At 43.9% G+C, this 27,791-nt stretch overlaps 2 protein-coding genes and 1 non-coding gene across 12 annotated transcripts; all 3 read left to right on the forward strand.

Moving 5' to 3' along the window:
• Positions 1 to 742: 742 nt before the first annotated feature.
• LOC115175708 (ras-related protein Rab-39B) lies at positions 743 to 2,762 on the forward strand. The gene is made up of 2 exons (XM_029735155.1): positions 743 to 1,072; positions 2,137 to 2,762. Exons 1-2 carry the CDS (start codon positions 858 to 860, stop codon positions 2,570 to 2,572), a joined length of 651 nt encoding a protein of 216 aa, XP_029591015.1. The 5' UTR covers positions 743 to 857; the 3' UTR covers positions 2,573 to 2,762.
• A 13,910-nt stretch (positions 2,763 to 16,672) lies between these two features.
• On the forward strand, positions 16,673 to 24,341 carry LOC115175709 (glucocorticoid modulatory element-binding protein 1). 10 transcript variants are annotated; one of them, XM_029735162.1, is made up of 10 exons: positions 16,673 to 17,457; positions 18,268 to 18,424; positions 18,646 to 18,701; positions 18,803 to 18,921; positions 19,251 to 19,354; positions 19,640 to 19,788; positions 20,135 to 20,275; positions 20,679 to 20,816; positions 21,228 to 21,365; positions 21,711 to 24,341. In XM_029735162.1, exons 2-10 carry the CDS (start codon positions 18,294 to 18,296, stop codon positions 22,682 to 22,684), a joined length of 1,950 nt encoding a protein of 649 aa, XP_029591022.1. In that variant the 5' UTR covers positions 16,673 to 17,457; positions 18,268 to 18,293; the 3' UTR covers positions 22,685 to 24,341. The 10 variants fall into 10 exon arrangements, with proteins under 10 accessions (XP_029591022.1, XP_029591023.1, XP_029591020.1 ...); XM_029735163.1 differs by having other exon boundaries at positions 18,271 to 18,424; XM_029735160.1 differs by having other exon boundaries at positions 16,673 to 17,231.
• LOC115176330 (U11 spliceosomal RNA) lies at positions 16,690 to 16,825 on the forward strand. The gene has a single exon (XR_003872225.1). It is a non-coding gene; the product is annotated as a U11 spliceosomal RNA (small nuclear RNA).
• Positions 24,342 to 27,791: the final 3,450 nt, after the last annotated feature.

The following is a 27,791-nucleotide window of genomic DNA, read 5'->3' on the forward strand; positions in this document are numbered from 1 at the left end:
AGTGGGATAGACGTCTCTTTTTCAAGGATTTGCAAATAGATATGTAGGCCTTGTGGGCCATATATGCAATCGAGGCGTATATTTTTTTGGTAGGCGAATAGTGTTGAAAGTAGTTGCTTTAATCAATGCTGTAAGGAAAGCCTAAGTGAGAACTAGATTTCAACTGAGCAAAGTCAACAACACAACAAGCTGATGTGCCAACGGCAAAAAACGGTCTCAGCATTTCAGCACCATGGACAGTTCCATGATTGCTGCGACCACTGTTTAATTGAAAAGCCAGGAATGAATAGACTTTCGAGCGAACATATACAACACATGCAAGAGTCTACCATGTAATACATATCACAATTCGTGCACAGCGCATGAAATGGTTTAGCCTACAGCTCATGCTATGCCGTCATGGTTATGTCAAGTCAATAAGCAATTTATAGATGGACCAGGCATAGGCTCCATGGCATTTCACACCAGTTTGAGAGTCGGATAACAGTGTGCCTATCTAACTATATTTTTACGCTTTATAGACCTCATCATGCACGTTTTCTTTATCGAAATTACGCTTCGTAGCATTGGCCCATAGGCTAGACTAAATTAAAATAAAGCAATAGAATTGTCATAACACAAAGTGACGTTGTTTTCTTTTTATGGTGGTGTTCTGAAGCAATAGGCCCTATAATAAATCCCGTGCATAGGTAGCCTATCACATGACTGCAGCACTATTGCCCTTTGCTCGCTGGCACTCTCATCTCTGTCTGACCAGAAGGCAGTAGGCAGCAGCAGTCACTGGCTTTGTAAACACAACGTGCTGCGCTGCTTTGTTTCGGAACCACCACCATTGTGGGTCTATCTCTAGCCATGCCATGGATATTTTGTGGCAATATCAATTCAGGATAATTTTGCTAGGAGACTCGACGGTAGGGAAATCATCTTTACTGAAGCGGTTTACAGATGGAATTTACAGCGATGTAGCGGATCCAACGGTCGGTGTTGATTTTTATGCCCGTTCGCTAGACATCGAGCCAGGGATTAAAATCAAGCTTCAACTGTGGGACACGGCTGGACAGGAACGATTTAGGTGAGATGTAGACAATTCATGTTATTCATGTTACAATTCTGTTGACAAGATCACCTGATTCATTATTTCCATCAGTATAAATTAGCCTATATGGATCAAATAACTAAAACGCCTCAACCTTTACAATATCTATTGTGGTCGGTTTACCATTTTGGCGAATAACAGTTGAGAAAAATAATAGTTTTTTTTACCCACAGAGAAACGAGGTCAGTCATCGTCAGTCATTTTTTTACCCTACGACTGCAATAACGGAGGCCGTTACTCCAGTCTCCATCATAAAAACAGTCATTAAATTGTGTCGCATCATCAGTTGGATTCATTCACTGATGATGGGCAACAACCTCGCCTTGATACCGTTTTGTGTAATACACAAATATCCTTTTTTAATGCAATAATAAGAAGGTTTTGATGTCTGTCTTTGGATGGATGACAGTCAAATCCGGTTATTCTGCAAGCGTGGTTTGTTACTGCTGAGATGGCCTGTGAATCAGCGAGGCATGGCTCTCTCTGTTACATACATGTAGTAATGTGCCTTTATGTAGCCTATTCTGCAATGTCTAGGCACACACAGTATCCATCCAGGAGCCAGTGTAGCTTGTAGTTGAAAAAAATATGTTAACAACATAATTCATTCCCCAGTCTCAGATACAATTCTTCTAAGAGCATTAGAACTGTGTTTGTAGACTCTGCTCTCAGACCTCCTTTTCCTCTTGAAGCTGAACCTGGATGTCTCTGACAGAATATTATGGAAGAAAGACTGTTTTCCCATAGGAGGTTCACAGTACACACCTAAAAGAGATTCTCAGTGGCATGAAAGAACTGTCTCTACAGGTCTGTACAGTTACCATTCCTTAGTTTGTAAGCCACAATGGATGTTTTTCCCTGGACCTGCAAGGAGTCGCGGATCTTGTTATGCTGTTTTGCCAACTACTATATGTTTGTTGTCATGCCATTAATGTAGTTTGGTTCAGGGTTACACTGTGATTCAAGTCAGCACTGTTTAAATTCACATTTTACTATGGATCAGAGCTGAATTGTAACATCTCCTATTCTCCATCTTCCAGGTCCATCACCACTTCCTACTACCGTAACTCAGTGGGCGGGCTCCTTGTGTTCGACCTGACCAATCACAAGACCTTCGAACACGTGAGGGAGTGGCACAAGGAAGTGAGCGAGCACATCCTGCCGCACAACATGGTCTACATCCTGATTGGCCACAAAAGCGACCTAAACAAGGACCGGAAGGTGACGCGGGACGAGGCTGAGCAGCTGGCGGCGGAGATGGGGATACGCTATGTGGAGACGTCGGCTAAGTGCAACAGCAACGTGGAACGTGCCTTCCAGCTGCTCAGCAGGGACATCTATGAGCTGATGAAGATGGGGCAGATCACCACGAGGGACGGATGGGATGGGGTGAAGAGTGGCCTCACTACCAGGGTCCTTTACCCGGGTGATGAGGACATTGAGGTGGAGCCGAGGGAGAAGAGTTGCAACTGCTGAGAGACTGACCCTCGATCCCTGACCTCATCATTGGTAATGTTCATTACGCACCAAACGGAAGAAAACGGATTGAAACGGAGAGGGACTACCAGGAATTGTCCAATAAGAAACGCAAATGTATCTTTTCCGTTGCGAATCGTTCTAGAACGTGTTCCGATGCGTTCCCTAATAAACACGACTCATGTCTCCACTGTTGTTCCCCCTCTCTTATCTCCACAAGTATCTCACATCATCTCACAGTTTAGTCAGTTTCCCATTGAAACTAAGCCATGGTCTAAAGTAAGGCCCTTGTCCTGTGACATCACGTGTGCACGTGTCACCATATGCCTAGTGTAGCTAGCCTGCCATTCCTCTCTGTATCAGTTCCTCCAGAGGTCAGGATGGGGCTGTTTTCTGATGGGATTACGTGATACACAACCTGTAGTACACATCTTGATGTGACAAAAGCTTCTCCACAAACACAAAAGTCTGAGTCTTTAGGCCAAACACCAGTGTAAATCCTTGCAGTGGAATAGCATCATACATGTACATGCTAAACCTACACAGTTGAACATCACCTGGGTAGCTTTGGGCCCAGTTAGGTAAGGCAGACACAGAGGCTGCATTTACAGAGGCAGCCCAATCCTGATATTTTGCACAATTATTGTTCTTTTGACCATTGAGAAGAGGCCTTTTGACAATAATTGGGCAAAATATCAGATATGGGCTGCTTGTGTAAATGCAGCCAGAGACACCTGTGTGACAGTGATCAGGCCTTGGGGTATTCCAGTACGTATTCTATTCCTTCCTGGCAGCATCCTTTTCCTTCCTGGATGCCCTTTGCTGCCGCAGGAGTTATTGGATTCTTAAGCAGGCAAGGTCTTGACTGGTGGACAATGCATTATTGTGGTCTGGCATCACTCCCATTACGTTGTTGTGGGTTGACTCCTGTCTGGCTAAGTGTGTGTGTGTGTGCGTGCGTGTGTGTGTGTGTTTGCATGTGTGTGCCGTTGCTCTGCCTGCAGTCCCCTGAGACTGTACATCATGTCCGGTATGGGCAGTGGTGTAAAAAGTACCCAATCATCATACTTGAGTAAAAGTAAAAATATCTTAATAGAAAATGACTCAAGTAAAAGTGAAAGTCACCCAGTAAAATACTACTTGAGTAAAAGTCTAAAAGTATTTTGTTTTAAATATACGTAAGTATCGAAAGTAAAGGTAATTGCAAAAATATACTTAAATATCAAAAGTAAAAGTAAAACTATTAATAATTTGAAATTGCTTATATTAAGCAAACCAGGTGACACACGACAGCACGCAGACATAATTTACAAACAAAGAATTTATGTTTAGTGAGTTTAGTGTCCAGGGATGCTCTCTTAATAAGTGTGTGAATTAGACAATTTTCCTGTACTGCTAAGCATTCAAAATGTAACCAGTACTTTTCTGTGTCAGGGAAAATGTATGGACTAAAAAAGTACATTATTTTCTTTAGGAATGCAGTAAAGTAAAAGTAGTCAAAAATATAAATAGTAAAGTAAAGTACAGATCCCCCCAAAAAACGACTTAAGTAGTACTTTAAAGTATTTTTACTTAAGTACTTTACATTACACCACTGGGTATGGTTAACTTGGCATTAAAAGGTCACTGATAATAGGCAGGGAGAATAAACTGTACTCTATATGTGTCACCACCACCACCCATCCCCTCCTGCAGACTGCTAATCTATGTAATTGCACACAAACCAAATCTTGTTCATGTTGCATCATGTTGTGGACTTCCTACATCAGAGCAGATGAGCAATGTTTTCTATTATACTTTTTTACAGATCTATCATTTGTAGAACATCGCTGAAGCCACAAACCCTTTTAATGGTAGCCACTCATTGCATTTGTATATGGCATATTAAAAAACAAAAACAAACCTTCCAAGGTGGGCCTTCAAGGGGGAAAACAACCCCAAACAACATTCCTTTAACTGGAAAGAGGTACTGGCTGATGGGAAACTGTGTGTTATTACATTGTCTGGTTGAAGACATGACATTTCGGACCCTAATGGCTTCCATGCTCCATCAGAATGGTTCCAATATCAAGACAGCCAGAATCTTGCCATGCCTATAGGCCCTTTTGGTCTGCAGAGAGGCACAGGAAGATAACTCTCTAGTTTCCCTAGACTACTACCTCTATACTGCAAACCTCAGTGCAGATAACAGTTGACCTGAGACTTGGCTGTAGACTGGTGTTACCATGGCTCAGGGTCTAGATAACAGCTCACTTTGACTGGTCCCTCCTCCCTTCCTTCCCCTCAGCTCACCTTGTCCACCTCCACACCCTGCACACACTGTAGATGGCAGGAGAGACATTGTGCATTCAGCAAATGTGACTTTCTGTGATATTGTGTTCTATGTTGGTTTTGTGTCCAGTGGTTATTGGGCAAGGCACAGGAGCATATGGGCAGTATCATGGTCATGCGACTTGACTTGTTGAAAGGAATGTCTAACTAACTCATCTTTTGGGAGCTGTTCCATACATACTGGTAAACAAACACCTTACAAAGCCTCAGCATACAATTTCTTGACAAAAATGATGTCTTGCCTCTTGCTTTACAAAGTCTGATGCAAACGTAGTTTAGTTGTTCCCGTTGTTCCTACACTCATCAATGTTTACCCTGTTTATAGTTATGTCGTGGTCAATTTTTAAGCTCTACTGACCATTCACAGACTGATTAAACCTCTGTTATCACAGGTCATAGCCCCGTTACAACATGTCTCGTTTCTTTCAAAGTTAAATCAGTTGGCTAACCAATATGTATGACAATCAGATGTCTGTATTGACCTATGTTCTTGTTACGGTAAGAAAGGACACATCCACAAAGAGATGGCAATACCGATGCCAAGGGATGGGAGACATACCCTTTAAATGAACTAAAACAGTCTTGCCTGGGAATGTATAGAAATGGAGAATGACCTTTTTCAGACATGGTTTCAGTGGGATGATAATGTAGGCCACTGTCTGTTTGATCATCACAATTCAACTCCTTTTGAAAAGCAGCAAATATTTTCATTCTAAGCCACAAAGGGAGTTAGAGACAAACCATGTTCCTTACAGTATGTACTGCTTTCTTTTTTCAGCTTCCTGTGTCATTTCTAACAGGGTTTATTTTGTACAGCTGGATTTTCTATGCTTATAATGATGATAAAATGTGCTGTGATATAGCTGCTTGTCATTGAATGCAACCTATTCCTGAGCACTGACTTTGATAAGGATTCTTATTGACTGTATTGTTACATCAGATTGGAAGAAAACAGGAATTAGGAAGCTGTGGTGCTGATGATGCCCAATGATGGTCTATGAACAAGGTGTATCTAGAGAAAGGCCCCTGTCACTGAGATGGAGCACCAGCTATATTCAACAGCCTATTCAGGCCAAATTGACATGAAAGAAGAAATTGAGCTTGGATCTTGACACGTTGCCAGTAGAACTAGAAAAGTTTAGATTTTAGAGCAGAAAAATGGAAAAGAATTTATGCTTTTAGAAAGTGTTCAGTTGATTATAAATGGTAAGTGGCCATTTTCATTGTGATTATAGTTATATCATAATAGTGTAATCTGAATACCAATCGACAAAACAATCTAATTAAATCTGTAGTATCAAACAGGTCCTTGATAGTACAACAACATATGACAAATCACTAATGCATTAGCAGCACAGCAGCACCATTGATACTTCTATTTTGCCTCTGACCGAGTCCAATCACAGATCACAGGTTGACAAATTAAATGTTATTTATTTTCTATTCTAAATGTTCTGTGCAAGGTACTCTACTGTTAACGGGTATTCAATCAAGAAACAATATTATGTCCATGGTGCCATATTGATTGACCATCTCCATGCTAGGGTTGTGGCGCCCTCTTTGGGTAACAACAGAACTGCATACCTGACCCACTTATCTGAATCACAGTGCAAATAAAATACTAAACTTCAACTAATAAACATACAACTGTGTATGGTAATAATATTGGTGTGCTTTCATTTTCATAAGCCTCTGTTGAAAATCACAACTGTTAGTTGGCATAACTGATCAATAACTAATCAATAACAGATTAATCACTTGTGAAAATGAAGCTGTTTACTTATATTGCTTTCACTTGTACCCTCCGCTCCTGTCCAAGCTCACCTATAGAAACCATATATAGATTTATGGTAGAAACATCTGTGGTCCTTAACGACTCATCTGGAGGGAAGAAACGCAGATACACACACGCTAAATGCGCAAATTCATTGAAATGATTGTGCTTATTTTATATGTGGTGAAAAAGAAAATAAATGTTACATTAAATGAAAGAAAGACTTGATGGATTTATATGATCAGATCTTTTTAAAGATCTTTAATGAAAGTGACAGTGAAGGTACATTTTGTAAGGCAGGGGTCGGATTGTACACTGTTACCAGGAGGAAAATGTGCAAGGGTCATGCTTTTACAATTTCAGTCAGGGGAGGGTTTAGTATTTTGTAATCGATTAGATGTCATATTGCTCACTGTTTGAGAATGAGTTTCTTATTATATCTTGATGTGTGCTTGATGCTGCCCCTCATCCCTGATTCTCTGCTGGGCGTGCAATATCAAGTGCGCCTAGTATGGTCTCAATCAAATGATCCATAGCATACCGTGCCTTTAGAAAGTATTCATACTTATTCCACATTTTGTTGTGTTACAGCCTGATTTCAAAATGGATAAAAAAAATATATATCTCACCCATCTATACACAATACCCCATAATAACAAACTGGAAACATGTTTTTAGAAATTTTAGCAAATTTATTGGATAGAAAATACAGAAATCTCTAATTTAAATAAGTATTTACACCCCTGGGTCAATACTTTGTAGAAGCACCTTTGGCAGCGATTACGGCTGTGAGTATTTGTGGGTAAGTCTCTAAGAGCTTTCCACACCTGCCCATTATTCTTTTAAAAATTATTCAAGCTCTGTCAAATTGTTTTTTGATCATTGCTAGACAACTATTTTCAGTTACGCCATAGATTTTCAAGTAGATTTAAGTCAAAACTGTAAATTGTCCACTCAGCAACTCCAGTGTAGATTTGGCCATGTGTTTTAGGTTATTGTCCTGCCGAAAGGTGAATTAATCTCCCAGTGTCTGGTGGAAAGCAGACAAAGCAAGTTTTCCTCTAGAATTTTGCCTGTGCTTAGCTCCATTACGTTTCTTTTTATCCTGAAAAACTCCCTAGTCCTTAACGATTACAAGCATACCCATAACATGATGCAGCCACCACTATGCTTGAAAATATGGAGAGTGGTACTCAGTAATGTGTTGTATTGAATTTGCCCCAAACATAACACTTTGTATTCAGGACAAAAAGTGAATTTCTTTGCCAATTTTTTTGCAGTTGTAAACTATAGAAAGCAGGTGCAGAAGGTGAGTTTAATGATAAGAAAGGCAGATAAACAAAACAGGAGACCTGTACTGAATGTGACCAAAACCAATACTCCTGATGACTAAGGCTACTGAGGGCTAAATAAAGGGAGATTAATCAAGGCGATGATGAGGTCCAGGTGTGCGTATTGATGGTTGCCAGGACCAGTGGTCAGTATACCAGCGACGTCAAGCACTAGAGCGGGGGAGTGGGAGTAGGCGTGACAGCAGTATTGCTTAAGTGCCTTGTCGCAAACAGGATGCATGTTTCGGAATATTTTTTATTACATTTACATTTACGTCATTTAGCAGACGCTCTTATCCAGAGCGACTTACAAATTTGTGCATTCACCTTATGATATCCAGTGGAACAACCACTTTACAATAGTACATGTATATATTTTTGGGGGGGAGGGTAGGGGGGGAGGGTTAGAAGGATTACTTAATCTCATCCCAGGTATTCCTTAAAGAGGTGGGGTTTCAGGTGTCTCCGGAAGGTGGTGATTGACTCCGCTGTCCTGGCGTCGTGAGGGAGCTTGTTCCACCATTGGGGTGCCAGAGCAGCGAACAGTTTTGACTGGGCTGAGCGGGAACTGTGCTTCCGCAGAGGTAGGGAGGCGAGCAGGCCAGAGGTGGATGAACGCAGTGCCCTTCTTTGGGTGTAGGGACTGATCAGAGCCTGAATGTACGGAGGTGCCGTTCCCCTCACAGCTCCGTAGGCAAGCACCATGGTCTTGTAGCAGATGCGAGCTTCAACTGGAAGCCAGTGGAGTGTGCGGAGGAGCGGGGTGACGTGAGAGAACTTGGGAAGGTTGAACACCAGACGGGCTGCGGCATTCTGGATGAGTTGTAGGGGTTTAATGGCACAGGCAGGGAGCCCCGCCAACAGCGAGTTGCAGCAAATCCAGACGGGAGATGACAAGTGCCTGGATTAGGACCTGCGCCGCTTCCTGTGTGAGGCAGGGTCGTACTCTGCGAATGTTGTGGAGCATGAACCTACAGGATCGGGTCACCGCCTTCATGTTAGCGGAGAACGACAGGGTGTTGTCCAGGGTCACGCCAAGGCTCTTAGCACTGTGGGAGGAGGACACAATGGAGTTGTCAACCGTGATGGCGAGATCATGGAACGGGCAGTCCTTCCCCGGGAGGAAGAGCAGCTCCGTCTTGCCGAGGTTCAGCTTGAGGTGGTGATCCGTCATCCACACTGATATGTCTGCCAGACATGCAGAGATGCGATTCGCCACCTGGTTATCAGAAGGGGGAAAGGAGAAGATTAATTGTGTGTCGTCTGCGTAGCAATGATAGGAGAGACCATGTGAGGATATGACAGAGCCAAGTGACTTGGTGTATAGCGAGAATAGGAGAGGGCCTAGAACTGAGCCCTGGGGGACACCAGTGGTGAGAGCACGTGGTGCGGAGACGGATTCTCGCCACGCCATCTGGTAGGAGCGACCTGTCAGGTAGGACGCAATCCAAGAGTGAGCCGCACCGGAGATGCCCAACTCAGAGAGGGTGGAGAGGAGGATCTGATGGTTCACAGTATCAAAGGCAGCAGATAGGTCTAGAAGGATGAGAGCAGAGGAGAGAGAGTTAGCAGTTTAGCAGTGCGGAGAGCCTCCGTGACACAGAGAAGAGCGGTCTCAGTTGAATGACCAGTCTTGAAACCTGACTGATTTGGATCAATAAGGTCATTCTGAGAGAGATAGCAAGAGAGCTGGCCAAGGACGGCACGCTCAAGAGTTTTGGAGAGAAAAGAAAGAAGGGATACTGGTCTGTAGTTGTTGACATTGGAGGGATCAAGTGTAGGTTTTTTGAGAAGGGGTGCATCTCTCGCTCTCTTGAAGACGGAACGGGCGTAGCCAGCGGTCAAGGATGAGTTGATGAGCGAGGTGAGGTAGGGGAGAAGGTCTCCGGAAATGGTCTGGAGAAGAGAGGAGGGGATAGGGTCAAGCGGGCAGGTTGTTGGGCGGCCGGCCGTCACAAGTCGCAAGATTTCATCTGGAGAGAGAGGGGAGAAAGAGGTCAAAGCATAGGGTAGGGCAATGTGAGCAGGACCAGCGGTGTCGTTTGACTTAACAAACGAGGATCGGATGTCGTCAACCTTCTTTTCAAAATGGTTGACAAAGTCATCCGCAGAGAGGGGGGGGGAGGATTCAGGAGGGAGGAGAAGGTGGCAAAGAGCTTCCTAGGGTTAGAGGCAGATGCTTGGAATTTAGAGTGGTAGAAAGTGGCTTTAGCAGCAGAAACAGAGGAAGAAAATGTGGAGAGGAGGGAGTGAAAAGATGCCAGGTCCGCAGGGAGGCTAGTTTTCCTCCAAACCACGGAGCAGGAGGGGAGGACCGAGCCGGCCGGGAGTATAGGGGACATAGAGAGTCAAAGGATGCAGAAAGGGAGGAGAGGAGGGTTGAGGAGGCAGAATCAGGAGATTGGTTGGAGAAGGATTGAGCAGAGGGAAGAGATGATAGGATGGAAGAGGAGAGAGTAGCAGGAGAGAGAGAGCGAAGGTTGCGACGGCGCAATACCATCTGAGTAGGGGCAGAGTGAGTAGTGTTGGAGGAGAGCGAGAGGGAAAAGGATACAAGGTAGTGGTCGGAGACTTGGAGGGGAGTTGCAGTGAGATTAGTAGAAGAACAGCATCTAGTAAAGATGAGGTCAAGTGTATTGCCTGCCTTGTGAGTAGGGGGGGACGGTGAGAGGGTGAGGTCAAAAGAGGAGAGGAGTGGAAAGAAGGAGGCAGAGAGAAATGAGTCAAAGGTAGACGTAGGGAGGTTAAAGTCACCCAGAATTGTGAGGGGTGAGCCATCCTCAGGAAAGGAACTTATCAAGGCGTCAAGCTCATTGATGAACTCTCCAAGGGAACCTGGAGGGCGATAAATGATAAGGATGTTAAGCTTGAATGGGCTAGTGACTGTGACAGCATGGAATTCAAAGGAGGAGATAAACAGATGGGTCAGGGGAGAAAGAGAGAATGTCCACTTGGGAGAGATGAGGATTCCAGTGCCACCACCCCGCTGACCAGATGCTCTCGGGGTATGCGAGAACACGTGGTCAGACGAGGAGAGAGCAGTAGGAGTAGCAGTGTTTTCTGTGGTAATCCATGTTTCCGTCAGCACCAAGAAGTCGAGGGACTGGAGGGTAGCATAGGCTGAGATGAACTCTGCCTTGTTGGCCGCAGACTGGCAGTTCCAGAGGCTGCCGAAGACCTGGAATTCCACATGGGTCGTGCGCGCTGGGACCACCACGTTAGAGTGGCAGCGGCCACGCGGTGTGAGGCGTTTGTGTGGCCTGTGCAGAGAGGAGAGAACAGGGATAGACAGACACATAGTTGACAGGCTACTGGAGAGGCTACGCTAATGCAAAGGAGATTGGAATGAAAATTAACTAAACAACTGGGGAAGCGAGAGAGCAGGGCCTCCCTCACTAACCATTCACTGAAACACTCAAATATAACTTTTCCAACTTCCACTTTAGAAATTATAATTGATATAAACTACAGTGGTTCAATGTTTCCAGGAATAAGCTCAAAGTTAGTTTATTCAGCTAGATAACTTGGTACAGTATTCTTCCGTGAAACCCACCCAGTGCACCGTGTCCTATGACCCGTAGCTAACTAGCATGCTAGCATCCAATAACACACGGTTAGCACCAATACACAATGTTAGCACCAATACTTGGTTACAACAAACTACCAATGGATCATTCTGAACAGGCTTCCTTCTTTTCACTCTATCAATTAAGTTAGTATTGTGGAGTAACTACAATGTTGTTGATCCATCCTCAGTTTTCTCCTATCACAGCCATTACACTCTGTAACTGTTTTAAAGTCACCATTGGCCTCATGGTGAAATCCCTGAGTGGTCTCTTTCCTCTCTGGCAACTGAGTTAGGAAGGACGTCTGTATATTTGCAGTGACTGGGTGTGTTGAGACACCATCCAAAGTTGAATTAATAACTTCACCATGCTCAAAGGGATATTGTCTGGGTTTTTTTAATGTTTTTTTTTACACATCTACCAATCAGTGCCCTTCTTTGCGAGACATTGGAAAACCTCCCTGGTCTTTGTGGTCGAATCTGTGTTTGAAATTCACTGCTCGACTGAGGGATCTTACAGATAATTGTATGTGTGGGGTACAGAGACGAGGTAGTCATTCAAAAATCATGTTAAACACAATTATTGCACACAGAGTGATACCATGCGGCTTATTATGTGAATTGTTAAGCACATTCTTACTCCTGAACTTATTTAGGCTTGCCATAACAAAGGGGTTGAATACTTATTGACTCAAGACACTTCCAATGTCCTTTTTAATTCATTTATAAAAATTCCAAAAAACATAATTCCACTTTGACATTATGGGGTATTGTGTGGCAACAAAAAATATATATAATTTTAATCCATTTTAAATAAATTGTGTATATAAACCTAGGCTACACTGCATTACACACTGCAATGGATAGGCTATCCCAATCATGAGGCCTGGCCTGCTCTGCTCTTGCTGATGTAAACCCTTTTGTGCTGCCTAACCAATGGATGTGCTGTGTACGGTGGCACTTCAGTAGGCGAGTCAAAGGCTTCTTCTGAAAATATTATTTTATATGTCAAAAAATGCAATATCTGTGTAAGCAGACTAGGCCTACTGATGTCCTGTTCAGTTTGAGAGAGAGAGAGCGCAAAGATGAGAAAGAGGACCAGAGGTAAGCTTGCTACTGCTATAATTGATTTGAGTAAAAAAATATATATTTATTTGCCCATAACGAAGCTATTTATCACGGTTATTGACCTCACAATAAGCCATTTAACTTAATTTATATACTTCGAAGTGGCAGCTGTGAAAATGGACAGCACATGGCTGCTGAAAGTAGACTAATTGGAGAAGGTCTAATTCGGATAAACTGTCTTCCTTTTAATTAGACTTTAGGCCTTGTAGGGTGTGAGAGTGAGGGTGTGAGAGTATTGTGGCTCTCAAAAATTGACATGATTATATACTGCTCCAAAAAATAAAGGGAACACTTAAACAACACATCCTAGATCTGAATGAAATAAATAATCTTATTAAATACTTTTTTCTTTACATAGTTGAATGTGCTGACAACAAAATCACACAAAAATAATCAATGGAAATCCAATTTATCAACCCATGGAGGTCTGGATTTGGAGTCACACTCAAAATTAAAGTGGACAACCACACTACAGGCTGATCCAACTTTGATGTAATGTCCTTAAAACAAGTCAAAATGAGGCTCAGTAGTGTGTGTGGCCTCCACGTGCCTGTATGACCTCCTTACAACGCCTGGGCATGCTCCTGATGAGGTGGCGCCAACTCCTGGACAGTCTGTGGTGCAACGTGGCGTTGGTGGATGGAGCGAGACATGATGTCCCAGATGTGCTCAATTGGATTCAGGTCTGGGGAACGGGCGGGCCAGTCCATAGCATCAATGCCTTCCTCTTGCAGGAACTGCTGACACACTCCAGCCACATGAGGTCTAGCATTGTCTTGCATTAGGAGGAACCCAGGGCCAACCGCACCAGCATATGGTCTCACAAGGGGTCTGAGGATATCATCTCGGTACATAATGGCAGTCAGGCTACCTCTGGCGAGCACATGGAGGGCTGTGCGGCCCCCCAAAGAAATGTCACCCTACACCATAACTGACCCACAGCCAAACCGGTCATGCTGGTGGATGTTGCAGGCAGCAGAACGTTCTCCACGGCGTCTCCAGACTCTGTCACGTCTGTCACGTGCTCAGTGTGAACCTGCTTTCATCTGTGAAGAGCACAGGGCGCCAGTGGCGAATTTGCCAATCTTGGTGTTCTCTGGCAAATGCCAAACGTCCTGCACGGTGTTGGGCTGTAAGCACAACCCCCACCTGTGGACGTCGGGCCCTCATACCACCCTCATGGAGTCTGTTTCTGACCCTTTGAGCAGACACATGCACATTTGTGGCCTGCTGGAGGTCATTTTACAGGGCTCTGGCAGTGCTCCTCCTTGCACAAAGGCGGAGGTAGCGGTCCTGCTGCTGGGTTCTTGCCCTCCTACGGCCTCCTCCACGTCTCCTGATGTACTGGCCTGTCTCCTGGTAGCGCCTCCATGCTCTGGACACTACTCTGACAGACACAGCAAACCTTCTTGCCACAGCTCGCATTGATGTGCCATCCTGGATGAGCTGCACTACCTGAGCCAGTTGTGTGGGTTGTAGACTCCGTCTCATGCTACCACTAGAGTGAAAGCACCGCCAGCATTCAAAAGAACTGAGAAGTGGTCTGTGGTCCCCACCTGCAGAACCACTCCTTTATTGGGGGTGTCTTGCTAATTGCCTATAATTTCCACCTGTTGTCTATTCCATTTGCACATCAGCATGTGAAATTTATTGTCAATCAGTGTTGCTTCCTAAGTGGACAGTTTGATTTCACAGAAGTGTGATTGACTTGGAGTTACATTGTGTTGTTTAAGTGTTTTGAGCAGTGTATAAAGCAATCTATAATGCCGCTTTAGTCTGCAATGCTTTGTGCTAGAAACAAGCTGTAACATGCCGGGAAAAACTCTGATGCATATGGGATTTTTTTTTTTTGACATTCATAGGCTGCAGTACAACATACTATCGCCGAGGAGACAAAAAAAATGTATCACACCCTGATCTGTTTTCCTGTCCTTGTGATTGTCTCCACCCCCTCCAGGTGTTGCTTGTTATCCCCGGTGTATATATCCCTGTGTTTCCTGTCTCTCTGTGCCAGTTTGTCTTGTTTGCCAAGTCAACCAGTGGTTTTCCTTGCTCCTATTTTTCCCCAGTCTCTGTTTGTTTCTAGTCCCCCTGGTTTCGACCCTTATCTGTCCTGACTCCGAACCCGCCTGCCTGACCACTCTGCCTGTTCTGACTACCAGCCCGCCTATCCCTTGTACTGTTTTGTACTCGGATGTCAAGACTGCCTATCATCTGGTACTGTTTGGACTCTCACTTGGTTTATGAACTGTCCCTGACCTGCCTTTGCCTGCTCCCTTTGTTATAATAAATATCAGAGCTCTACCATCTGCCTCCGGTGTCTGCATTTCTGTCACTTTCATTTAAAGTTCAACATTTCAACAGGCTATTAAACTACATACTAAGTCAGTCAGGAGCAAGCCAGGTAGCCTAAGAAGGAACAAAAATGAATTATTTAGGCTATATTATTATTATTTCAAGGCTATAGCCTGCCATTTAAGAAACAAATTGTGACTTATTTGTGACATGCCACAGGCTGGCAGGAGCAATCAGCATTTCAAAAACAAAACAACAGCACTTCAACAACATGCCTACAAATTTCGCATTTAGGCTGAATAAAAGGAAAATATGCCTTATTAAGCTACACAGTCATTCTACAGTGCATTGGAATTCACTTTCAGAAACACGAGTTTGGCCAGTCTTTGGTTTGAGGATCATGCAGTAAACTATGCATGCCTAGTTTGTTAATTTAGCCTAGCATATGCTCTTATATTCCCATGCACTAATCACAGTAAACACATCTATTCTGTAACAACAATATCATTGAATAAAATAGAATACATTTGAAAATGATAATTTCCCCCAAAACATGTTTTATAAGTGCATATACGCAAAGTACTGAGTAAAGTGTCTGAATAATTATACAATTCTGATATTAGGATTATTATGATATTTCCGTTAATTTGTAACAAATTAGCAAAGAAAACTGTTTTTGCGCTCGTTGGTTGTCAGGCTCAGTTGTCGTATAAAAAAAAGATTCTGCTTTTCTCCAGTCATGTTAAATGACATAGAAGTGCATGAATTGCATTTATAAAAAGCATTTTTTTTATCTAACGGAAATAAGATGATAGATGTATGCAGTGCTTTTATTATAATGGGGATCTTATCCCCCCTACCCTTGTCCGTGGTGATATGCGAATCCACAACCTTCTGGCTACTTTGTCATGTAACTACAAAACGGAGAACAGTTTCTTAAAACTGCATGTCTAGGGCTCTGGTCTGTCCTATGAGAGGATAAACAGTAGGAATGTTATGTGCTTATCCACTTTGTTTGAATTATTGTTTTTGGTATAGTGGAGGGACACTTTTTTACACCAGGTTTGGGGGGGTCGGGTAAACATATATTTTACTGAAGGGAGGGCCATTCATTATTTCAGAGGGGTCCGATTGTTAGCAGTATTTACGCAGCAGGTTAGGATAATTAGGTTACGTTTAGGAAAAGGGTTAGCTAAAATGCACGAAAAACAACAACTTTTGATGTTAATTTGACAAATGCTGGATACCTTTTAGCGATTACCCTAGCCCTACGTCCCAATAATCTCAAACTTCTCCTGAAGTGTGCACTTGTTGCCTTCATTAATTTGAAATGAAATGAATGGTATCTCGAAACGCTAGTACACAAGCCAATATTGTTTGATTTGCAGGGAGTAGTGAACGAGCACACACCTCAGGACTGAGACGCAATCCGGGAAGAGGGGACCAATCAGAATCTAAAATGCTCAACCTATCTATCCCATGATGCTTTGCGTTATGACAAATTACGGATAAATGCATCGAATTCCATTTGATTCATTAATATTATTCGTTGTTTTGTCAACTAAAATATCATTTAAGTTTTTCATACAATGGAAAATCACTAACAGAATAAAATACATTTAATGTTTTTCCCTACCCTGACTGAAGTCCCTGTGTCCAAAGAACACATTGTAAAAACTGTAACCTGAATGTTAAAAAGGGCTTCTGCTATGTTTAGCACAGGAAGGGTGGGGATTCACCACTCTTCTTGCGGAATCGATATCAAGAGATTTCGGAAGCATAATTTTTACTGCCCGGAGCTGCGAATGATCGTGAATCTTTGCGCTCCAAAATTTTGTACAAAGATAACAATCTTTCATAAAGCAAGAATTGATTAATTCTAGTGCGACCCCCATACATACAGACTTGTGCTACTGGTCCACAAAACATGCATTAGCAAAAGCAGGTCATAATCCAATTGTCCTAATGCTGTGAAATAAGTGATGATTGCAGTCATAAAACATTTAACAGCGACTTGTCAACAGGCTTGTTTTTATTTTTGACCTATTTTTGAGGATGCAGCATGCATGACTGGCGAGCCGCGCTATATGAGGAAGTGTGACTGCTCTAAGTGCGCATGCCCAGCAGCTTGAAGGGATGTGTTCGACTTCATAAAAACGGTAAGGAAAATCTAAACGATGGCTTTGTACTGTTAGGTGTATTCGGTTCATAAAGGCTAACTGATTTATATGCGAGGTAATGTCTATCTCTACGTAGATTTGGTCATTTTAAAGGGGTAACACCCCGTGCTCGCTCCGAATGGCGGGGCAACGCCGTCGCCGCGTTGTTGTTTGGTGTACGTGCTGCCGCACAGGGACGTAATTTTGAAGGGGAGCGGAGAAAAGAAAAAGTAGAACGAACGGACGCACGCTATCGTCTGAAACAAGCGGCACGTAACCGCCGCCACGCTGTAAATCTCAAGGTGGCTAGTAACATCCCGGCCACAGGTTGCGTGAGCGCCAAATCTCTGCCCAAAGTCCATTACTTTAGTTAGCTTAGCCATCTTGCTAGCTACAAGCCGCCCCCTTGCTAGCAAGATAGCCGGACTAGTACAATGCACGGGTGTAGGCCGTTAGCCGTTCAGCTATACAGATCAGTGGGAAAGGCTATTCGGGCAAATGGCGCTTTAGCAGCTAGTTAGCTATGTTCCACTTGATCTCCTGATTGTAACTAGTGCACTACACTGCCCATACCCACAGACACGTTGCGAGGAGAAGAACTGAGTGCAAACTTGCTGTACATTACTTTTAACTAGTACGTTAGTTAGCTAGCTAACGCAACGTTTCTGTGGATATGGGCAATGTAGTGCACTTAGTTACAGCCAGGATACCAGGTGTAACGATAGCTAGCTACTAGTTAAAAGTTATGCAAAGAAAGTTTTCAGTCAGGTTTTTCTCCTCGCCTTTTAAATGTGTAGGGACCAAGTAGGAAAGATAGCTATGTAGTAACCGTGGCTTTCAATGAGCCCCATGCAGTGCCCCCCTTTCTAACTATGACAGAATAACTGAATAACACTTTGGAGGTTTAAATTAAACCATACAGCCATTGGCTGAAACTGAGAGGCAACTGAACTGAATCTGTTTATGGGCATGGTCTGCCCTGAGAGCATCTTATCCATATTCTACCTTGTCCTATCTGTCCTCCTGTATGTGACTAGTCTTTCACACACACATTCTTGTAATCTTGCCTATTTGTCACCATTGTGCTCTTAATCTTTACCTGGGGCTTTCAGTAGGTTACACTGGGAGAGGAGTCAGGATGGCACAAACCGAGGTGACGACAGTCTCCGTGGGGGACTTGATGGTGATGAGGGCTGCTGAGGAAGATGATGGTGATGACAATGAAAGCAAGACACAGGTCATCCTCCAGCTACAACCAATCACAGCAAGGTAGGTACACACTGATGCTTACTTGAGCCTGATGGGGGGGGGAAAAGAGGACAAGACTAGTGTAACAGAGTTGGTTCGGTGAACCACGCTCACATGATGGCTCCCCAAGCTGTTTGCCTAGGCTTTAGGTTAGTGAGCTAACACAGTCTTGTGGCAAGCAGACCCTGATTTGTTTTTTTAGCCAAAGTTTTAATTTGTTTTGTATTCACTTTCCGTTGCAGTATGGATGAGTCGGGAGAGGCAGACACAGCTGTTGTGGCTGTGGAGTCACACCCAGGTAAGTAACACACACACAGACACACACACAGTCCCACACAAACAAAGTATATCATAAAACATGTGCGTGTGTGTGTGTGTGTGTGTGTGTTCCTTGGGAAGAAACAACAGTTGACGGGGAGGACGTAGAGTTGGGCTATCCCATCACATGTGGAGAGTGTAAAGCTGTGCTACTGGTCAAGAAGTTTGTCTGTCCTGGAATAAACGTCAAATGTGTCAAGGTTAGTATTGTCATGGTCACTATTCTCTACAGAAATCATAAAGATTTTCAAATGCTAGTGTGCAGAGAAGGAACAGCTCAGACTGCCAGCTTTGGTATACTTTTTAAGAGTTTTAGTCTTGTTTGTACATTGTCAACAGAAGGGATTGTGAGAATGTCACATACCGTTTGCCTCAACAATGCCTTAGACATCAGTTGAAGGTTTCTCATTGGCCAGTTGTTTCTTTGCTGTCTCCTTTATGATAAGGTGGTATAGGTATCTGTTTTGTAATCCCAGTGAACAGATGGTTCCTTTCTAAACTCTCTACCTATAATGTCTGCACTATACAGTATGAAGACCAGCTGATCAGTCCCAAGCAGTTTGTCCACATGTCTGGGAAGGCTACACTGAAAGACTGGAAGAGAGCTATCCGGATGGGCGGGGTCATGCTCAGGTCAGGAGTAGAGTCGACCGGTCCCAAATCAACCCCTAGCCTCTAGCCCCTACCCCCTATGCACTTGTGGAGAGATCTGAGATCGTTAGATAGGCATTTTGCCTGTCTCTTAGGCATCAGAGGTAGTCAAGAAGTTAGAGATGTGGGCCAGAAACTGGAGGGTTGCAAGTTAGAATCCCAGGTCTGAGTGGAAAATCAACCCGAGGTGATTGATGCACATGGTGTGTCCCTTCCCGCTCTCTTTCCTCACTCTTAACCTTTTATCTAATCATCTCTCTCCTTCAGGAAGATGATGGACTCGGGGCAGCTAGACTTCTATGAACACAGCACTCTGTGCACCAACACGTGTCGTAGCACCAAGTTTGACCTGCTGATCAACAACACGCGCTTCCCCCCTGACGGCAGCGGCCTCACCACACCCACCTCCTCACAAGGTGAGACCAGACACGCCCCTCCCTGGGGGCTGTTAAGATCTCAGATTGTCTGTGGCAAAACAATTTAAAAGTTTGTCTGGCAGTTATTTTTTTGTCTAGCAGTTATTTTTGGTAAAGAACCTTTTAATCCAATTTTCTCCCATTTACCTCCTTTTGAATTTGTGATATTCTAAGGCATGTCAATTAACTTTACATTTTCATTGGCATATATATATAACACACACACATGTTTGGAATACGTTATCAGTCAATAAGCATGCGGGACCAGAATCATCCGTTTTATGTTGTGTATTGAATATTGTAAGTAGTGTAGCTAACCATGTCTCTCCCCTTTTTGGACATGTAGCCCAGGTGGTGATTGGTAATGGTGGCCAGGCTGCCATGACAACAGAGGAGAGGTCAGAGGTTCTGACCGGAACAGTGGATTGGAGTTCTGGGGCCGTAGCAGTGGAGACAACAGAGAGGAAGGAAACCAGTGAGATATCAGGTGAGTTCTTCACCTAAACAGTTCCCACTCGTGACTGTTTACTGTATTTATACTCTCAACTCTGAAGTCAAGTAGTTGTCTGGGCATTAGTCTTGTATTAATCTTAGTGCATTTGACCCAGGTATGAAGCTATGTCAAGTACTTGCTGTTGGGTGCGATTGATTTAGCTCGCCCGGTAAAATGAAACTAATAGAATAATCCCCAAAGTGCAAACCCCACCGACCCTACATGCCTGTCAAGCTAAACCAACCACATCTCAAGTATGTGACACGTATTTGACTTTAGGTCTGCTTGGCATGTGACTGGATGAATTCTTCCTCACCTTTTTCACATAACTGTGACTCAAATGACATATACCCTACTTTGAATTTGAACTCTGCTGTGTCCTTTATGTTCCCCCCAGAGGAGACGTTGAACTTCTGGAGAGGCATAGCTGATGTTGGCCTGATGGGGGAGGTGGTGGACAACATCAGGACAGAGCTGCTGGAGATGCTGAGAGGAGTGCAGCTACGCAGCGAGCAGGCTGCCATGCAGGACGCAGGTGGGTACTGGTAGCTAGGCCTAGGACACAGGGGATAGGGTACAGGTCATAAATGCTGAGAGGAGTGCAGCTACGCAGCGAGCAGGCTGCCATGCAGGACGCTGGTGGATACTGGTAGCTAGGCCTAGGACACAGGGGATAGGGTACAGGTCAATTCTAAGGGTATATGCATGGTGCCACACAGGTGCAATGTTGGTTTCTGTTGATCAGGGTATGAAATAAAATGAGAAGTAACGTTGACTTCTCAGGAGTAACATAAAGAAAATACTAGATTATGGGGGCAACCAAAAAATAAGGTACACATATGTCTTGTTGAAACACATTTCATGTCTTTGATTAATTGATTGACTGACTGACTGATGGATGTGTTATTACTGACCATGTGATCGATTACCCACTGATGGACCTCAGATTCCTGTCTGGTAGAGGTGGCAGTGTTGAGTAACCTGGCCCAGGTGTTCGGCCTGCTGGACTCGGTCAAACACATCCTGAGCGTAAGGAGAGAACAGACTGACCCTGGAGAGGAGCAGGTCATTAGCACACTGACCAGTGAGTAATGATCAATTCCGTTTTCAATTCAGTAACTTCAGGCAGAGGAAGGGAGATTGAGATATGTAGCCTATGATGTTTTGGATCATTTCAATTTTAGTCATATCATTTAATGTGAATGGTCGGGAACAAAAAATGTAATTGAAAGGGGGATACCTAGTCAGTTGTACAACTGAATGCATTCAACTGAAATGTGTATTCCGCATTGAAGTCTACATTTAATTGCAAAGATAGACCTGTATTGGATATTGCCTCAAACAAAAACTATTCACTTGCTAATTGATACGGTTGATTACTGTAGAGCACCATCTGAGTCATTTCTAACCTCTGACCTGATCTCTGCAGACCTGGAGCTGCAGCTGGAGGAACAGAGACGACAGCAGCACGTCAGAGCTCAGCTCTGCCACCCTCAGCCCCTCAACAACATCAGCCACACCCCAGGAGGCAAATCCACCAAGCCCAAGGCCAAACGCCCCCGTCTGCAGCGGCCAGCCTCCACCACCACCCTCCTCACCTCATCCCTCTCCCAGCCCCAGACAGCCACCCTGCAGCCCCAGCAGTTCACTATCCTCTCCCCCATTTCATTCTCCTCCATGGGCCAGCCCTTCTCCCTGTCAGGCCTCCCAATGGCTACGCTGGGTCAACAGAACAACACGGTAACCCTTCACACTCTGCCCGCCGGCGCTCAGACCTTCACCCGATACATCACCACCATGGTGGGGGCCGACGGCAAGACGGAGACCCTGACGCTGCACCCTTCCCAGGGGCTGACGCTAGTGGGCACCACCCTCCAGGACCCCAGTCAGCTGGGAGGAACCGTAATGAGTCCCGTGGAGCTGGTCCAACTCACCCAGGGAGGGGTGACCGACGGTGGGGAGATGATGGTGGAGCAGCCCATGGGCCAGGTTGTGGAGATGGGGATGGTACAGGAGGGATTGGTGGAGGGGGTTGAGGACAAGAGCCAGGCACTCACCACCGTGATTGAGATCGACCCCGCGCCGGGCGACCATGACCAGACCATGGGGGCGGTGATGGAGCTACAGCTGGCCCAAGAAGGAGAGGCCGAGACTGGGGAGGAGGGCTCTGCCGTAGTGGTCCATGCTGGGATGGAGATGACCATGGTCTCGGAGGGGGTTGAGGGGGAGGGAGGGGAGGAGATGGTGATGCAGGGGGAGTCGGATGATGCCCAGGGGGAGGTGCTTGAGGCTGGGCAGCAGAGCCAGGTAGAGGGGGTACAGCTGGATGCTAATGGGCAGATCTCAGGCCTAAGGATAATGGTGATCGAGGAGGAGACTCAGGAAGAGGACAAGGACAAATGATCCAGCTCAGCTCTGCAGACAAAGACAATACCCACTCCTCCCCCTGGAGCCATGTGAGACAGTAGGGATGGACTAGCCTGCTCCCAGATCTGTTTGTGCTGTCTTTCCATCTTGCTGTGACAATTATCGTAGGAGCTGGCAAGATGGCACAAACAGATCTGGGACCAGGCTAGGGATGGACTCATGAACAGAACATAGACGGGAATACGCAGGCAGACTTGTGGTGTGATCAAGTGTGTGGAGTGTACACAGAAAGCTGCCAAAGACCTAGCCTTTTTAGAGTAGCTGTGGTCCTTAGCAGCTAGGCCAAGGTGTCCCTTATTTTCATTGTTGTTTCGTTAGTTTTTATTAAAACAAAATTACAACATAGGCAGACACCGTATCTTATATTGTTTGTTTTTGTAACGCATTTGAATGACTTCAACTTGAAGAAGACACCCAAATAGAATTTTCAGAAGACGTCCCAGGATATTGGCTTGAGGTTGGTATGAATAACAGTCTGGTGTTGTATTCAAGGTGTGTTACCCTTTTGGTGTGTGTGGAGCTAGAGGTCTATGTGGGATGATAGTAACAGTTCTAAAACAAAGTCTGCTCTATGTTACACATTTCTTTCAAAAATAGAAAGCATACCACTTTCTCTTCGCAGCTTTTGGGATGAAGTCTTTTCTGCAGTTTTTGTCAAACAAAACAAAGATAGTATCTTGTTGAGCTCACCATTGTCAGATCAAAGCTTTTTTGGCTTTTTCTTTGCAAGATTTGCATTATATTTCACCCTGATTCTCTGTATGGTGACAAATGCAGTAGATGTATTGTATATGCAAGCTCCATAGAGAACAACACATTTGCATTTTTTCCCCCTCTGTGTATGATTTTTAGCATGTGGTTATTTTAGTAACAAGGTTTTGTATAGATGGAAATGGACCTAAAGTTAAAGTATGACCAAGATGGTTATGTAAGTCAAAGAATAATGACAGGGACTCGTATGTCAAGCTGAACAAAATGCTCTAACACTTTAGGAAGGAAGTATACATACGGCATTCATAACACCTTTCATAACCATTCACTAGTCTACGGATATTGTTGCATTCGCTTTGTCTAGGGGTCCTAGGCCTAGTTACATGGTCTGTAACCTGAATGAATGGGTGCATTTATGTGACAAATCAGCGTTTGAGGTGGCAGGTAGCCTAGCGCTTAATAGCGTTGGGTCAGTAACAGAAAGGACGCTGGTTCGAATCCCTGAGCCGACTAGGTGAACAATCTGTCGATTTGCCATTGAGCAAGGCACTTAACCGTAATTGCTCCTGTAAGTCGCTCTGGATAAGAGCGTCTGCTAAAAGACTGAAATGTAATAGTACCTATATTAACACATTTATTCAACATCAGCCTCATGTACACCCCCTTCAAGCAAAGTGTTTCTCAAACTGCTGCCCGGCCTAGAACAAATAAAAGTTCTTACTCAGTTAATTTTACTCATAATAACAGACACAGAAGTGCAGTGCTGAGACCAAAGTGAATAAATCCATTCAATTATTTTGGTCAATGAATGTGAACAAAGTTGCAGGGTACATTTTAAGTTATCTGTAATGACCTGTTCTGTATTTCCATAATTACTTTGTAATGTGTTTTAATATTATTAAAATAAAAGACATCAATTGGTGTGGTTTGGTGGTGTGATGTGGTTTGGTGGTGTGGTTTGGTTTGGTGGTGTGGTTGATGGTTTGGTAGTGTTGGTTGGTGGTGTGGTTGGGAGTGTGGTTTGGTGATGGGGTTGGTACTTGGTGGTTTGGTGGTGTGGTTGGTGGTGTGGTTGGTGGTTGGGAGTGCGCTAGTCATGTTCTGTGGAGGAGATCCAAAGGAGGAGATGGAGACGGATGGATTGGCCACACCCTCTAAAAGCCCCCTTCCAACATCACCAGGCAAGCTCTATTCTGGAACCCGCAAGGCTACTCAAACTCAACTATGGACCTCGAAGCCAGTTCCACTGTGTTTTTTCATTGTTCCCCTCTAATCGGACTGATTTATACCTGGGACACACCACCTCACAAACTTTTACAGATGCACAATTGAGAGCATTCTGTCAGGCTGTATCACCGCCTGGTACGGCAACTGCACTGCCCACAACTGCAGGCTCTCCAGAGGGTAGTGAGGTCTGCACAACGCATCACCGGGGGGAAAACTACCTGCCCTCCAGGACACCTACAGCACCCGATGTCACAGGAAGGCCAAAAAGGTCAACAAGGACAACAACCACCTGAGCCACAGCCTGTTCACCCCGCTAACATCCAGATGGCGAGGTCAGTACAGGTGCATCAAAGCTGGGACCTAGAGACTGAAAAACAGCTTCTATCTCAAGGCCATCAGATTGATAAACAGCCATCACTAACACAGGCTGCTACCTACATACAGACTTGAAGTCATTGGCCACTTTAATAAATTGATCACTAATCACTTTAATAATGCCACTTGAATAATGTTTACATATCTTACATTACTCATCTCATATGTTTATACTGCATTTCATACCATCTATTGCATCTTGCCTATGCCACTCGGTCATCGTTCATCCAAATATTTATATGTATATATTCTTATTCCATCCCTTAGTTAGATTTGTGTGTATTAGGTAGTTGTTGTGGAATTGTTAGATTACTTGTTAGATATTACTGCACTGTCGGAACTAGAAGCACAAGCACTTCGCTACACTCGCAATAACATCTGCTAACCATGTGTATGTGACCAATACAATTTGATTTGATTTGAGGTGGGTCCAATTAATTATCTGGTAGAACAGAAAACCAGGGCCTATGAGGTCCAGAGCCTGCTGGTTTTATGCTCTACCTGACAATGAATTGCACCCACCTGGTTTCCCTGCTCTAAATCAGTCCCTGATTAGGGGGAACAATGAAAAAATGCACTGGCACTGGCTTCGAGGTCCAGAGTTGAGTTTGAGGGGCCTACTTTATGTCAAAGTCACTGAAGGTGGAGACATATCTCCCTCACTAACTATAAGCATCAGTTGTCAGAGCAGATTACCGATCACTGCACCTGTACACAGCCCATCTGTAAGTAGCCCACCCAACTACCTCATCCCCATATTATTCTTTCGCTCTTTTGCACCCCAGTATCTCTACTTGCACATCATCATCTGCACATCTATCACTCCAGTGTTAATGCTAAATTGTAATTATTTCGCCACTATGGCCTATTTATTGTCTTACCTCCCTAATCTTACTATATTTGCACACACTGTATATAGATGTTTCTTTTGTGTTATTGACTGTACGTTTGTTTATCCCATGTGTAGCTCTGTGTTGTTGTTTATGTCGCACTGCTTTGCTTTCTCTTGACCAGGTCGCAGCTGTAAATGAGAACTTGTTCTCGACTGGCCTACCTGGTTAAATAAAGGTGAAATAAATACAAATAATTAAAAAAATGCTCCTAAACAAAGAAAGTAAATCATGTCATTATTTTACCACCAGAGAGCAGTAAAGGTCTATTTCATTGCAGGTTGCAGCGCTTGATTCAAGAAGGATTGCTTCTTCCTTGTCCTGCATTAAAACCTAGATGTAAAGTCCCCTGTTTTGGAGACCTGCGTGGTTCTGGTACCGGTTCCTGGCCGACACCACTTGAAGCTGTCCCTCCTACCACTTCATTCGCTCTTCCGACTGTCCATCAACTACTGGGATAACCCAACATCACAGTCACTAACAACACACATGCGTGGAATCCTTACATCATAGTGCAGCAGGAGAGAGTGGCTTTGTCACTAGCACATTCAGAGATCGATTTATAATTAAAATGATGAATAAATTTTAAACAAAAAACACTTTCTGTTTGTCATAGAGGGACAAGATTAATATGAGATGAAAGTTGAGTTGCTAACGAGTCCAGGAAGCCAAGCTAGAGCTCTGTTAGACAACTAGAGCTCCGTGAGAAGTTCACCGTGATGGGGCTGACGTTTTGATCAAGAGAGACCTTTACAAAATATGCACATTTTCTCTAACACTAAACATACAAATATGTATTTTACAGTTATAAGGAGTGTGAAATCTTAAAGTTAGTCATTTTATAATTGGATTACAGTATATTTAGAAAGCATAAGTCATGTCAAGCCTTATTCATACAGTTTTGTTGAATAGGAAATACATAATATCAAATATGTCATGTTTTTATCATATTTGTACTGTGGACTTGAGCTTGTGTCGTCAAATTGTCTACACCTCAGCCATGTATAACCATTTTTTTTTTTTACCAGAAATGTGAGATTTTTGCATTTCTTGGAGTATGCAGCATTACTAGTAATTCTTTATGGCCCTTTCATGATAAATCATTAATTTTGAGGTTTAGGTAACTGGTTTTAATATAGACAGCACGAATAGAGTGTCTGGCCTCTGCCATGGCACACAGACACACACACACCCCATTAATCTCCATGTCTCTGTCACCCTCACTGTTCTGTGTGGTTTAATCCCTCCTGTCATGGAATGTATCCCTGAAGGGTGTGGGGCTTGTCGCTGTGCAACGCTGACATGGCACCTGGGTCCCGCTGGTTATTATATGAGATGTCTTCCTTGCTCTGAACTGTCAGAGTGTCTGAGGGGCGGGCAGGGGAGAGGATCTGGTGTCATGTAGGCAAGAGGAGTAGTGGTGCACTGGTCAGCTGTTTGTTCACCCGCACCTGCCTGCAATTGCTAATAATCCATTCGTAACCACCTGACTATGCGATGAAGTGAAAATCTGAGGCCGCACCAGATTCTAACTCGCTAATATAGAAAATGTGCTGTAAGATACAGTCAGAGACTGTTTTTTTGACAGGATGTGCAGAGTTTTTGTTGTTGCCTGACTTAGATATGTTTCTGCTTATAATTATATGCTATTTGTTTGCCAACTTGTCTATAATAAGATACATGCAGCTTTTCTTCTGTCATATGTTGCCCTAGAAGACTGTTAAATAAACTTTGCTCACCAGAATAATGATGGGAGAAAATACAATAACTATTTTTTAAAAAACGGGAACGATTTTCTGTAAAAAAAATCCAAATGACATCAGTTTGACCGGTTATACGGAAATAGAAAGCTGTGAACATGTTTCTGATAAGATTTCAGT

The sequence above is a fragment of the Salmo trutta genome, chromosome 36 (genome assembly GCF_901001165.1).
Source record: "Salmo trutta chromosome 36, fSalTru1.1, whole genome shotgun sequence".
NCBI lineage: Eukaryota > Metazoa > Chordata > Actinopteri > Salmoniformes > Salmonidae > Salmo > Salmo trutta.

Coding starts and splice junctions, on each gene's coding strand:
- LOC115175709 (XM_029735156.1), top strand. CDS start 17,113: ATGCCCAGCAGCTTGAAGGGATGTGTTCGACTTCATAAAAACG. Junction 20,276..20,678: donor GGAAACCAGTGAGATATCAG/GTGAGTTCTTCA, acceptor TGTTCCCCCCAG/AGGAGACGTTGAACTTCTGG. Junction 21,366..21,710: donor GGTCATTAGCACACTGACCA/GTGAGTAATGAT, acceptor TGATCTCTGCAG/ACCTGGAGCTGCAGCTGGAG.
- LOC115175708 (XM_029735155.1), top strand. CDS start 858: ATGGATATTTTGTGGCAATATCAATTCAGGATAATTTTGCTAGGAGAC. Junction 1,073..2,136: donor GCTGGACAGGAACGATTTAG/GTGAGATGTAGA, acceptor TCCATCTTCCAG/GTCCATCACCACTTCCTACT.